The 12,613-nt window shown below is 44.0% G+C and overlaps 1 protein-coding gene across 4 annotated transcripts; it reads left to right on the top strand.

Moving 5' to 3' along the window:
• Nucleotides 1-1,328: 1,328 nt before the first annotated feature.
• On the top strand, nucleotides 1,329-10,863 carry LOC123707988 (coronin-7). 4 transcript variants are annotated; one of them, XM_045658400.1, is made up of 21 exons: nucleotides 1,329-1,435; nucleotides 1,728-2,098; nucleotides 2,822-3,008; nucleotides 3,179-3,382; nucleotides 5,215-5,436; nucleotides 5,507-5,634; nucleotides 5,719-5,859; nucleotides 6,234-6,707; nucleotides 6,999-7,107; nucleotides 7,190-7,309; nucleotides 7,406-7,526; nucleotides 7,599-7,697; nucleotides 7,768-7,865; nucleotides 7,998-8,111; nucleotides 8,181-8,689; nucleotides 8,767-8,888; nucleotides 8,964-9,102; nucleotides 9,172-9,303; nucleotides 9,525-9,599; nucleotides 9,674-9,910; nucleotides 9,984-10,863. In XM_045658400.1, the coding sequence occupies exons 2-21, from the start codon at nucleotides 1,790-1,792 to the stop codon at nucleotides 10,074-10,076; spliced, it is 3,633 nt and encodes a 1,210-aa protein (XP_045514356.1). In that variant the 5' UTR covers nucleotides 1,329-1,435; nucleotides 1,728-1,789; the 3' UTR covers nucleotides 10,077-10,863. The 4 variants fall into 4 exon arrangements, with proteins under 4 accessions (XP_045514356.1, XP_045514373.1, XP_045514347.1 ...); XM_045658417.1 differs by lacking the exon at nucleotides 6,234-6,707; XM_045658391.1 differs by having other exon boundaries at nucleotides 8,964-9,303.
• The last annotated feature ends 1,750 nt before the right edge of the window (nucleotides 10,864-12,613 follow it).

Genomic DNA, 12,613 nt, shown 5'->3' with positions numbered 1-12,613 from the left:
TACCAGCTAGCCAAGTTCACATTTCAAGGATCGTCATGCTCGCTTAAATGGCATTACTTGTGGCGGCGTCCATGCGTCGGGTTGTCTCTCTCCCTAAAATACATGGCTGGCCAAGCGTGATACTCGTGAACGGGTGCTACTTGTGGTGACTGATCGTACTTGAATTCGTGTATGGTGATATTAGTTTTTTGACTATGTATTTGCGTGTTGTTCCCACGAGAATGTAAGTGCGTGCTCCTATTTCACCATGCCTCCTACTGATAGAGGATCTTTGACAATCTGAGGCAAATCTTTGTTTTAAATTTATTTTTATTTATTACTTAAGATGTCAAGAGGAACATGGTGTAATGGTTGCAGCTCCTTTCCGTCATTCCGTCAAACGTTGTGTAATACAAAAAAAAACATAAAAAGAGTGACATTATTGCCAACTGGCAATAAACTCTCTAAAGAAAAACTTTTCTCTTCTGTTCTACAACCTTGATTTGAGAACTGGCAGTAAATGTAAAATTAAAAGCATTTCACGAAGCACAACAACAATTTCATCAAGCAAGATATAATTATTGAAATGCCGGAAGAGCGATTTATAGTAAACAAATCTTTATCTTCATCATCTGACAAAGATCAAGAAATGCAAGTAGAGTTCTTGGAATCATTTTTTAGTTATGAATGAGGTTTTAAGTTATTTATATGATTGAAATGATATATAATAAATTAGGACATAAAGTAATTTACGACTGATTTGTATTTCATGACATATTTTCATACTATATAACAAAATTCTTCATACAAATAACTAATATACTTAATAGTCATTAATAATTCTAAAGACATATAGATTAAACAGTACCAAGATCATTTAATCCAATTTTCCCATTAGTACTACTATTTATGGTCGTGCAATAAGTTATTAATACGAAAGTACAAAATCTATAGCAACTATGGGCTTGGGACAACAACTTTTCACCGTACAGGGGTTTTATCTCAAGCCCAAGAAAACATTTCTCTTGGCTGCGAACGAACCCTTTTTGACAATACAATTACGCAAAATTAGTCTATATAGAAAAGTTATAGGCTGTATCAATATAGCTAGCTATAAGTAACTTTGATCATACCGAATAATAAAATAAGTGCGCATACAGTAATTTTTTTTAATATATTATGGCAATAGGTTTTGTTTTATATTAAGCAATAACAATAGTTTTTACTTCAGTATATTTTTATAAAAAAAATATATTTATACATTGATATATATAGTCTGTAGATGTATTAGACTTTGACGTTGACAGTCTGAATTTCGATATCGATCGGTATTTCGTTAGTCGCTATTGTAATGTCGCTACACGCTGGTTGTTATTATTGAAATGGCCGACGTTTAGGGGGAGTGTCTCGAAGATACATAATATCTAAACTGTAATTGATATTAGATAAAAATAAGGTAAGTTAAATCTTTTTATATTTTACTATAATTATTAACTTTAAATTATTGTTGCTGCGTTTAATTTAAATTTACCGTAACAATAGTACTTCCGGCCGAAACCCGGTCTGGTAATTCAAAACAAAATGAGTTTGGTATTTAATGAAGTAATAGGAAGTGTTCTTTTGAGTTAAAGTAGTCTTATGTTAATGGTCTATACACACAAATAAAGGTGTCATATATATATATACTTATTATTTAGTTTATCCAAATGCGTAAATAATATGCATGAAAGTTCTTTTTTTTATTTTAGGCAGTCGCCGTGGCGAAGGTTCACGTTCTAAATTAAAGACTGAACAATAATATTGGATTAAAATGGCTTGGCGTTTTAAAGCTTCTAAATATAAAAATGCAGCACCAATAGTGCCCAAACCAGAAGCATGTGTAAGGGATGTATGTGTTGGTTCTTACCAGACTTATGGAAACAACATATGTGCCTCTGCATCTTTTATGGCTTTCAATTGGGAGCATGTAGGGTCGAGTATGGCAGTGTTGCCTTTAGATGATTGTGGGAGAAAGAGCAAGACAATGCCTCTGCTTCATGCTCATTCAGATACCATAACTGATATGGATTTTTCGCCCTTCCATGATGGAATACTTTTAACTGGCTCTCAGGATTCTCTGGTAGGTTGCTTACATATATCATAAATAAAATATAGGTTTATGTAGTGTTTTATTAAATATGTTGTAACTAAAGTTTAAAATGGTTTCATGTTAAATGTCACATTAAATTAATATTTTGTTTAAGTTACATAGTTATATCTCATTGGGATTTTAAAATATTGAAAATGCTGAATCATTCAATTCATTGTGTCTGTCTCTGTTAATTAAGCAGATTTGATGTAATTTTCGTTAACCTATATGTTGAGTCAAGCATAGGAAAGATTGCCTTTCTAGTATTAATGTGTTGTTTAAAGCTGCTTGTAGAATCATCTCATAGACATTTTACTGATTTAATTATCAGTTTCCACTCTTTGTTTTGTTAAATACTGATTTATTTCTTTGAAATTATTATTATACCAGAGGCTTTTAAAAAAGGTTTAAGATAATATAAACTAAACTTAAAAACAGGAAATTTTTAGTATGTTTCTCATGCATGCTGTTTTGTTGTAAACGGAAAAACTACTAAAGCAATTTTAAAAATTTCACTGATTTCACATATATATATATAATAATAATAGTAAAAAACAAATTTACAGTGTGCAAAGGTTGGTTTCAATACAACAAAACTACATGTATGGTTTGCCAATTATAGGAAATAACATTGTCCTGAGTTTGATCTGGAACTATTATAGCTCTTTATGTCTTCATTTTGCAGTCCACCTTTATTTAAAAATAAATTTGTAGGTAAAAGTCTGGCACATACCTCCAGAAGGCCTGAAAGAATCCATCTCGACACCTGAATGCTCACTGTCTCAAAAGCAACGGAGAGTAGAGAATGTAGGTTTCCACCCTGTCGCTGATGGACTAATTCATGTTGCATCAGGTCATGAACTAGCACTGTGGGACTTGACTAAACAAAAGGAAGCTTTTGGTAAATGTTAATTTTATATTACGTTCCATTAAAAAGTTAATTCAACACCAAATAGTTTAATGTGTTTGTGAGCAAAACATGCAGACATTATTTAGTAAAGGGATGGAGCCTTCCTATGTAGTCAATAATTAAATCACGAAATATTAAAAAAATAATTAATGAATCCACAGTTAACCGAGACCATACAGAAGTAATTCAATCTACTTCGTGGAAGAAAGACGGCAAATTGGTCGCCACATCGTGCAAAGACAAAAAAGTGCGAATCCTGGATCCTCGCGTAGAGAGTCCAGTTCTGAGCGTCGCAAACAGTCATCAGAACATTAAAGACAGCCGCCTCGTTTGGCTCGGCGATAGCGATCGAGTGCTAACTACCGGTAAGTCCATCTTTATGACGCCATAGTTTCTTTTTTATACTCACATAATATTTCCATTAATTTATAAATAAACTTTGAACAAAAGCCGGCCGCCGCGGCATGAAGTACTTCGTTACCAATTCGAATCGTGCAGTATCTACTCGCACGAGTCATTGCCTGATAATGAAGTATGAATTGATAGGAGAAAGATGTCATCGTCCAGCAGCCGTTCGAGGCGCTCGATCATTGTGATTGTGAATGAAATGTAACTACTGAATAGCTATTTGTTATGAACTTCATACCGAATCGATCGTTATTTATTAGTTCTGCAATTAATTTTGAAATACTAGTTAGATTTAAAAATTACAAAGTTTAGCAAAATACGCACACAAATTACGATTACGCTTGGTTTATTCCACTAATTTTGTCTAAATGTCTTATGTCATATGTGTCATATATTTTTGCTCTTCTTGCGCTCATCTAAGAGATTATAGAAAGCGATAGGGCCGCCAGTTGTCCTCCATTTTATTTAATTATTTTAATTTTACTTTATTTCTGTCTAGAGCAGTGTTTGCGTAGTGGCTTCAGCGTGCGACTCTCTTCCCTGAGGTCGTAGGTTCGATCCCTGGCTTTGCACCAATGGATTTTCTATCTATGTGCGCATTTAACATTAGCTCCGACGGTGCTAGATCGAAGGCTGATAACCTACTTGCCTATTCGATAAAAAAATTTATCATGAAACAGATACAGAAATCCCAGGCCTAAAAAGGTTGTAGCGCCACTGATTTATTTTATATTTCTGTCTTCTCTAAGTGTAGTATAAATACATAAATCGTACCTAAAGAGTGAGTATTTAAAACATTCTATAACAACCTACTATATCGAGAACCAACCTACTATATTGTCAAAATATTCAGAGTTCTTAATAAAATGCTGTTTGTATACATAGTCGGTGCCAATGTTTTGTCATAAATGGAAATAATGATAAAAACAAAAGTACTGATCTGTTTTTATAGCACATTAGTTAAGAAATAGCATAAAATGATTCGAAATGACCTACCCTTACTACAGGCCCTTAAGTGCCGGGACCAGTCGTCTATCGCAGCACGCTCCATATTCACGTCGATTTCAGTGACTGCTTTTTCAAAGATGACTTCAGACTCCAAATTTTTATGGGCTTTATCACAGTTCATCACATTACCTTCCTCTCTAATCCCTACCAAATTATATAGTCCAAAGGATTATGGGCCGGACTCGAGGAAGGCCAATCCTCATGACTAATTAAGTCGATGTTTTGACGCTCAAACCAGGCTTTGTGTGCAGGCACCGAGTCCAGCTGGAACACGAAGTGATGCCCCGCAAATAGCGTGCTGGGCAGGTCTTTGACAAGCCGATCCAAAACCGCCGACTGGTTTCGAGCAACCTGATGACGATAAGTTGATTAACACGTTGCTCACGCAACGGCTGACTTGAATTTACTCCGCTTACTTCTTTAAGACTCTTCGTCGACACTTCACGTCTTACGTCTGCGGTCTGCGGTCATCTCTTGGTTTTCTGTCATTGTTTTCTTCCCTTGTTTTGCCCAAACCGATCGCTTGATACCGTTGCAATTGCCACATGTCGTAAGTTGTTTAATTGTCCAGTTGAACAACTCGCAATGAGCCGCCAAGACACGTATGTTTGCGAACGACCTTCAATTAGGGCTATAATTTTACCGGCTGTTGTACAAAATATATTTAATTAAGTTATTTTATTATCACTGTTGCACTATTGCAACCGATAAAAAAACTCGTAAAATCTCAGTACTCTTATGTGAAAGTTCCAGTGACATTACAATGTCGGGTCGTTTTCAGGCTTCGACTCGGCTCGTTTACGTCAAATCATGATTCGCGACGTTCGTAATCTAACGCAAGCGCAGAAGACGCTGGAGCTGGATTGTTCGACGGGAGTGCTGATGCCGCTGTTCGACCCCGACACGAACATGTTATTCCTCGCCGGCAAGGGCGACACCACCATTTTGTACATGGAGTTGACGGACAAGGAGCCGTACTTGATCGAAGGCTTGCGGCATTCGGGTGAGTGGAACGGGACTCGTGTTTTAGTACTCCGACCCGAACGTTCCTTTAATCGGTTTCGTCGAAACAGGTGAACAGACGAAAGGGGCGTGTCTGGTGCCCAAGCGCGCGCTGCGTGTTATGGAGGGCGAGGTGAACCGAATTATGCAGCTCACGGGCTCCTGCGTCGTGCCCATCATGTACCAAGTGCCCAGAAAGGTAGGCCTTCCCTCGCCGATCGGAACGTAAGGTCGCTCGTCAGTCTCGGACATTCGAACACTCACGACGGCTCGACCATTACAGAGCTACCGGGAGTACCACGCCGACCTGTACCCTGATACCGGCGGCGCCGCCACCTTCCTCAGCGCACCCATGTGGCTCGACGGGCTGGACCATTCCGTGCCCACTATATCCTTGCATCCGGAAGCCAACAACCTTACGCAGGTATGTAAGTAGCTCGGCTCGGATTTAGGAGGAGACTCTATTACCTTGAAATTATCCCCAATCGTCAATTACCTGTGTATCCGAGCATATTGTTTCTGCACGCTTTAGATCTTGCGTTTACGTTTCGCGAGAGATCGGCTCTATCAATATTTACTGTTCCAACTCCTGCGTTATTTCTAGTTATACTTGTGTTGTGTTATTTGTTTGTTTTTATTTTTGTGTGTGCCGGTAGTTTAGTGGTTTTTGTGACTGTCTCGTATCGTAGCTAGTGATTTTTTTTGGTGTTTTGGTTGCGTAAGTAATGCTTAATTAGTTTTTCATTTTGTATTATTATTATAATGAATGTCCGCTATTTAATATGCAATTCACTACAGGTACACCGCGGTGATTTGGAAGAGTTAGTAAGAAAAATACTAGCGATGCCGATTCAAAAGAAAAGTGATAAAAAAATAGTGACGCAAACACACGCTGACGCGAAACCGCCGGAGCCACCGATCGCGACGCCCGACAAAGAAGACGACAGAATAGATTTCGTAAACGTCAAAGACATGATCAAAGGCATGGAGAAGCAAAAGACCGAGCCGAAAGAACACTCGAAAGAAAACGGATTCCTTAAGAAGATGGGTAACGGGCACGAGGAAAAAGAAGATTCGAAAAGAGAAAGCTTAGACAAGACGGATTCGGAATCGAGCGAAACTCTTTCGCGGAGCGAGAGCTCGATGAATGGGATACAAGCCCCGAAACCTTTGCCGAGGTCTTCCATATCGGAGGCCGGCTCGGCCGCTGACGACAGTGAAGCGCCCAAACCGAAACCCAGGACTACGGCTGCGCCCGTGTCTGGCTATAAGGTACTCTAGTCGCGAGTAGAGCAGTTGTATGTGTATAAATATCTGTTTTATATCAAAAACCAGCGCCTCCTATGAATACTGAACGTCGGCTTCTGTTACCAGTATTTTCAACGCTACGCAGCTTCTGAGGGAGCAGAGCACTTATCATCCCACCATTTCAATAACAATACTATTGTGTCGATTATTATATATTTATTTATATCCACAGCGTTTGATTGGACAGAGCTCTTTCTAATAACTTTTAACTTAGCTTAGCCATAAAAGGTTTATATTTATACTTGAATATTTCAGCCCCGCCTCGGCCCGAAACCTTTTTCGGCCTCGACGGGAATCGAAGAGTTTTCCTTCGACAGAGTATTCTCCGTGCCGGCCGTTCCCGGAGTCAATAAGAGCGATTCCTGTAAGTAGTGTGTGTGTCAGTGGACGAACGCGCCGACTTCCTTCATCATTCTTCCTTTTCATCGATCGAATCTCACTCGCAGCCACTTCGCCGGGGTCGGCTCCGACTTCGAGCTCTCCGGCGACGGCGACTCCCGTCTCCCGGGAGGGCGACAGAGAGAAGTCTCTCTCTCCCGCCGGTGACGCGGAAGTCGCGCCCAAAGGTCAGTCGGAGTTCCCCCTCGGCCCGACGCATCGTAGCCGTCCACGGTACTGTCAGTCCCCGAGCGGAGCGGTCTACAACCGATGCTCTGTTTCAGAGGAATACACAAACGGAAAATCCGACGTGAGCGTCGAAGAAGACGTCGACGGCTCGGACGGCGGACCCGGACCCAAGACGCCGACCACCGCCGACCGGCGCCGTCTCTTCGAGACCACAGAGTGAGAATTCTTTGCGTCTCTCTCGTTTCGATGTCGGTTCTGACCTAATTCCCTCCGCTTGCAATGTTTCAGCGGAGTGAAGTCGATCGCGGATCGGCGTCGAGCCTACGAAGTCCGCTCCCTGAGCTCCGCGCCCGATGCGGAAGCGCCTCTCTCGCCCGCCCCGCTCAGGTCCGACCCTCTCGCCCTTCCCGCCTCTCAGGCTCTACTCTTCGCGCTATTTCATTGTCCCGTTTTACAGGCGAAGGGACTCCTTGAAGTCTCGCAAGAGTCCAGATCGAGAGGAGAAACGTTCGTCCGTCCCGAACGTCGCCACCAAACGCACTTCGACCGTTTTCGGTGAGTTCGATTATTCTTTTGGGCTTCATGGCAAAAGTCATGAGACAATTCTTCTCATATAAAATATTTAAGTCGACTTTAGATTTAACCGACTGCAAAGAGCATAAATAACTCTCGGAAATACTTTTCTAGGTAAAGTGTCCAAGTTCCGTCACCTGAAGGGCACGCCGGGGCACAAGTCGACCCACGTCGAGAACATCAAGAATGTCAGCCGACAGATCTCCGGGGAGTGCGACGGATTCTGCGGTGAGTTGACCTCCGCTCGGCTCGCGCCGCGTCGGAGAAGAATCCGACTGATCGGCGACTCTTCTCCAGCGAACGCCGTCCGCTGCGCCGTCCCCGTGAGCGCCGGCGCCGGTGGCGGCCGGGTGGCCGTCGTGGAGCTGCCGACCGGCGCCACTCCGTTCGCCGTGGCGCCGCCCTCGCACCCCGCCGGTCTGCACCCGCCCGCCCTGCTGCACCCGGCGGCCCTGCAGGACTTCGCCTTCGACCCCTTCCGGCCGGAGCGCCTCCTCGTCGCCTGCGACGACGGCGCGATCCGCGAGTGGATCGTACCCGACGGCGGCCTGACCGCCTCGACGAGCGAGCCCGAGCGGACGTTCGCCGCGCACGCGGATAAGATCTACGCGATCCGCTTCCACCCGACCGCCTCGGACCTGCTGGCCACCGCCGCGCACGACCACTCCGTGAAGATCTGGGACCTCGCCGCCGACCCGCCGACGGCGGCCATCACGCTCGCCGGCCACGCCGACCAGATCTTCGCGCTCGACTGGTCCCTATACGGCGAGTACCTCGCGACCGTCTGCCGGGACGGCTACGTCAGGGTGAGTGACGGAGCGGTCGGGCCCCGGCGGTTCCCGGAGACGCGGGTCGCGCGTGACGTGACGCCGATGTTTCGCAGATTTACGAGCCGCGGGCGTCGAGCGAGCCGCTGCGCAAGGGCCGGAGCGCTGCGGGCGGCCGAGGGGCGCGGCTCGTGTGGGCGCTGCGGGACACGCACCTCGTGGTCACGGGCTTCGACAAGTGAGTCGCGCGGAGCGCCGATGTCGCACCTCGCTCGCGGGCCGCCGCCGAGCCCTGACGGTCGACGTGTTTCAGGGTGTCGGAGCGCCAGATCCTGCTGTACCAGGCCGCCGACCTGTCGGCGCCCGTCTGCACGGTCGGCCTGGACGTCTCGCCGGCGATTCTGCTGACGCACATCGACCACGACTCCGGCACTCTGTTCCTGACCGGCCGGGTGAGACTTCCGCTCGCGACCCTCGACCTCCCCCCCGACGTCCCGCTCATCTTCCCGACTCGTTCGCAGGGCGACTCGACCATATATTGCTACGAGGTGACTCCGGAGCCGCCCTTCCTGTGCGCTCTGTCGCACCATCGCTCCGCGTCCCTGCATCAAGGAATCTGTTTCTTGCCGAAGAACGCGCTGGCCGTCGAAAAGGTGAGAATCGAACGTTCCGATCGCTTCGAGGGCACCGCGACCCCCGCGAACGCCGCGAGGAGTAGAATTGTTTTCCACGTTCTTCCAACGTATGGAACGGCGAGACTGGACGAGTTCCGTGGGACTCTGCGCCCGCGGCGTATTCCAATTCTTCCCGCGTCAATAAAATGAGAATGTTTTGTCGTCGCTTCCTTAAAAGAGCCGAATGAACTCTTTCGCAGGTGGAGTTCGCCAGAGCGCTTCGCCTGACGAACGGAAACGTCGAACCGTTGTCCTTCACGGTGCCGAGGATCAAGGTGAGTTTGGATCGCCTTCCGCGACGATCCCTCGTCCCTTTTGGACGACGATCGAACGCCCGACCCGATTTCAGAGCGAACTGTTCCAAGACGACCTGTTTCCCCCGACGCTCGTCACGTGGCGGAGCTGGCAGACGGGGCGCCGGTGGCTCGAGAGGCGACCAGCGACCCCCGAGGTCGCCAGCCTGCAGCCGCCGGGCATGGAGCCGCTGTCGGCCCGCACGGTCCCGGCGGCCGCGCCCAAGGGGAGGCCGAAGCCGGACCTCGTCGAGGCGCACGTCCCGCTCGACGCCAAGGACAAGCAGGACAGCGTGAGTACCGCGGCCGGCGCGCCCCCGGCGTCCCGCCGCCGCTCGCGCCGCTCACCGCCCCTCGTGCTTTCAGATAATGAAATCGATGAGCGCCAGAGTGACCGTGAACCTGAAGCTGGAGCAGGACGCCGTGGAGGGCGTCGACGAGTCGGAGTGGGAGCAGTGAGGCTCTCTTCGATTCGGTCGACCTCGGCCGCTCTTCGACGGCGTCGTGAAACGGAACGAGTCTCGTTTCGATATCGTCTCAATATCGTGCACTATAAAACACGAATCGTATAATATCGTAGTTTTTATCCTTAACGAGCCTCGCCTTAGCGTCGCGATCTCCGTTACATTCCTGCGTCTGCCGTACGGCCTGCATTTATTCGAGTACGCACTTTTTAACTTTCCAAATACTTACGTAAATATAAACGTAGATAAGAAATTGTAGGGCATTCGATTCTAGCGAATCGATCGGAAAGTGACCGTTTCGATATCGCAATTTCAATATTTTATAGATTTTAAAGTAAACGTCGAAGTGAAAGCGACAAAGCTATGTTAGCTTCGACGAAATCTTAACACTTTTGATATCGATATTCTACGAACATTATGACGTAGTTACACATCACGTTTTGCTCAAAATGCCAAAGAATTTTCCAGAAAATTTTCTATTAGAGGCAATTTTTTTGATAGTTATTATGAATTTTTGAATGGATGAATTCGAATATTATGTAGCGAACGAATGCTACATCGGGTCGAAACTCGAAGGTTTTGTGAGCTGTTGTACTCCGACGGGTTGAAATTACGACTCGAAGGAGCGCGGGTCCTTCGAGTCGTAATTTCTGAAAAAGTCTCTCTGTCGCACCCGCGCCGCACCGGAGCGTGAGGGGGGACGGGTACGTACGCTTTCGTATTACTTAAAACTTATGTATAGAGTATTTTATTCGCTAGTCAAAAGTAAAACGTATGATATTTTCAATTGTATTATTTTCGTCGAATTAAGCTTTACACGGCTTTTACTTTGTTCGGTGTCATCAGTTCGACGATAGATATTATTTAGTGATAGCGTTTTCGTCGATAAATACGTATACAATTATTTAGAGACTAAACGGGACATTGTTTTTTTTAATAATGTCATGATGTCACCCGACACAATAAGAAACTTCACGCACCAATTAATATTTTTTTATTTAATGTTGTGAGTGAATAATACTATTAATTATAACATATCAATTTTTGCCGCGACGATGGAATCTAAGTGTTGTTCGTCCGAGGCACTTAAGGCGTGGCTTTCATCGAAGTGAGTTATGATTTACGTTTGCAGCGCAAAAAAATAGCACAAGACGCGATCGGCTCAAAATCCACTGAGTTGTGAAATGACAATATCGCTCCAATCAAAACATGTTGTTTAAATCCGTGCCAATCCTTTTGGCCATTAAATAATCGGTAAGCCCGTGAACAATAAACACTGGTGACTTTGAAATAACATTAAAGAACAAGGATACGAAACGAAGTAAATAAATTTTAATAAATTCAATAAATAACAATATATTTACAACTACTTGTTCTCGTCACCGAATCAAAGTTACGCGGCTTCAGTGTTTGTTCTGAATGAAGAATGTCAATAGTGAATTGAATGCGTGTAGTTTTGTATTTTTGTATGATCGTACACCTTATATCCCTAATGATAAGTCCTAATATTTGGAAATATTTTATTTTGCATTTTTTTATTAAACTCTTGCTAAATATATTGTGTGTTTTATTTATAATAATATAATCCCGAAATAATTGTTTCGGTGTGATTATTTTAATCGACTTCAAAGAACCCAAAAGAGGCGGAGTAATTTTTGTGGTGTATGGTCGACTTGGCTCCTCCCTCCGAGGATGATTCAGGTGAGGAATGGTCCCACAGAATATGTTTTGTAATCTGCTGAGAAGAAATCTCTCGTGTAAGAGTGCCATGAATGTGTCCTTGCGATGAAGAAACATACATGTATCTTTACATTTAATAAATGAGTAGTGTAAGAAGTGTTTTAAGTATATGCTTATTATAAAAAATAACAACTAATATTAATAATAACGTAATAGTAACGAAACATTTTTAACATTTTCTCTTACATATACACGCAAATCTCCTATACTCACTGAAACCTTTTTTCACTAATAGATTAAGCTTAGTTCGTACAAGCACAAGCTATATTTGAGAAAGACTGAAGAAAGGAGTAGAATACTTCATTATGGGAATTCTGACTGGGGTCTTCAAAATTACGTTATTCTCGTTTAAGCCAATGTAACTGATCTTAATCTTATGTTTCGGAGATTAGCATGTAGTACAAAAGGACAGCCAAACAGGCAGAGAAAACGGTTTTTTTTTGTATTTATTACTCTTCTACATATGTTTATTGTATAGTGAATACAAATAAACAGACGGGACCGGTAAATAAAACGTGGAGAAGACGACACGATGACAGTTTCCCATAAAACACCTTATATGATGCTTAGCAGATTTTACTCTGAGGTATTCCTCATTTTGGTGGTATTTGCCAATGAAAAGAAATTTAATTGATAGTTGACTTGCAAACTCAAATATAATCTTATATATACATTTAAAACGCAAGCAAACATGGTATTGCACATTCGCATCCGATTGACTGTGAAACAGTTTTTGTGAGTTTTCCGTCAAGTTGCGCCACACACAAACGGGATAGAAACAAACACACACAA

The sequence above is a fragment of the Pieris brassicae genome, chromosome 1 (genome assembly GCF_905147105.1).
Source record: "Pieris brassicae chromosome 1, ilPieBrab1.1, whole genome shotgun sequence".
In the NCBI taxonomy this organism is placed as follows: Eukaryota; Metazoa; Arthropoda; class Insecta; order Lepidoptera; family Pieridae; genus Pieris; species Pieris brassicae.
The sequence above is the reverse complement of the archived record's forward strand: the minus strand, read 5'-3'. Positions and strand labels throughout refer to the sequence as shown.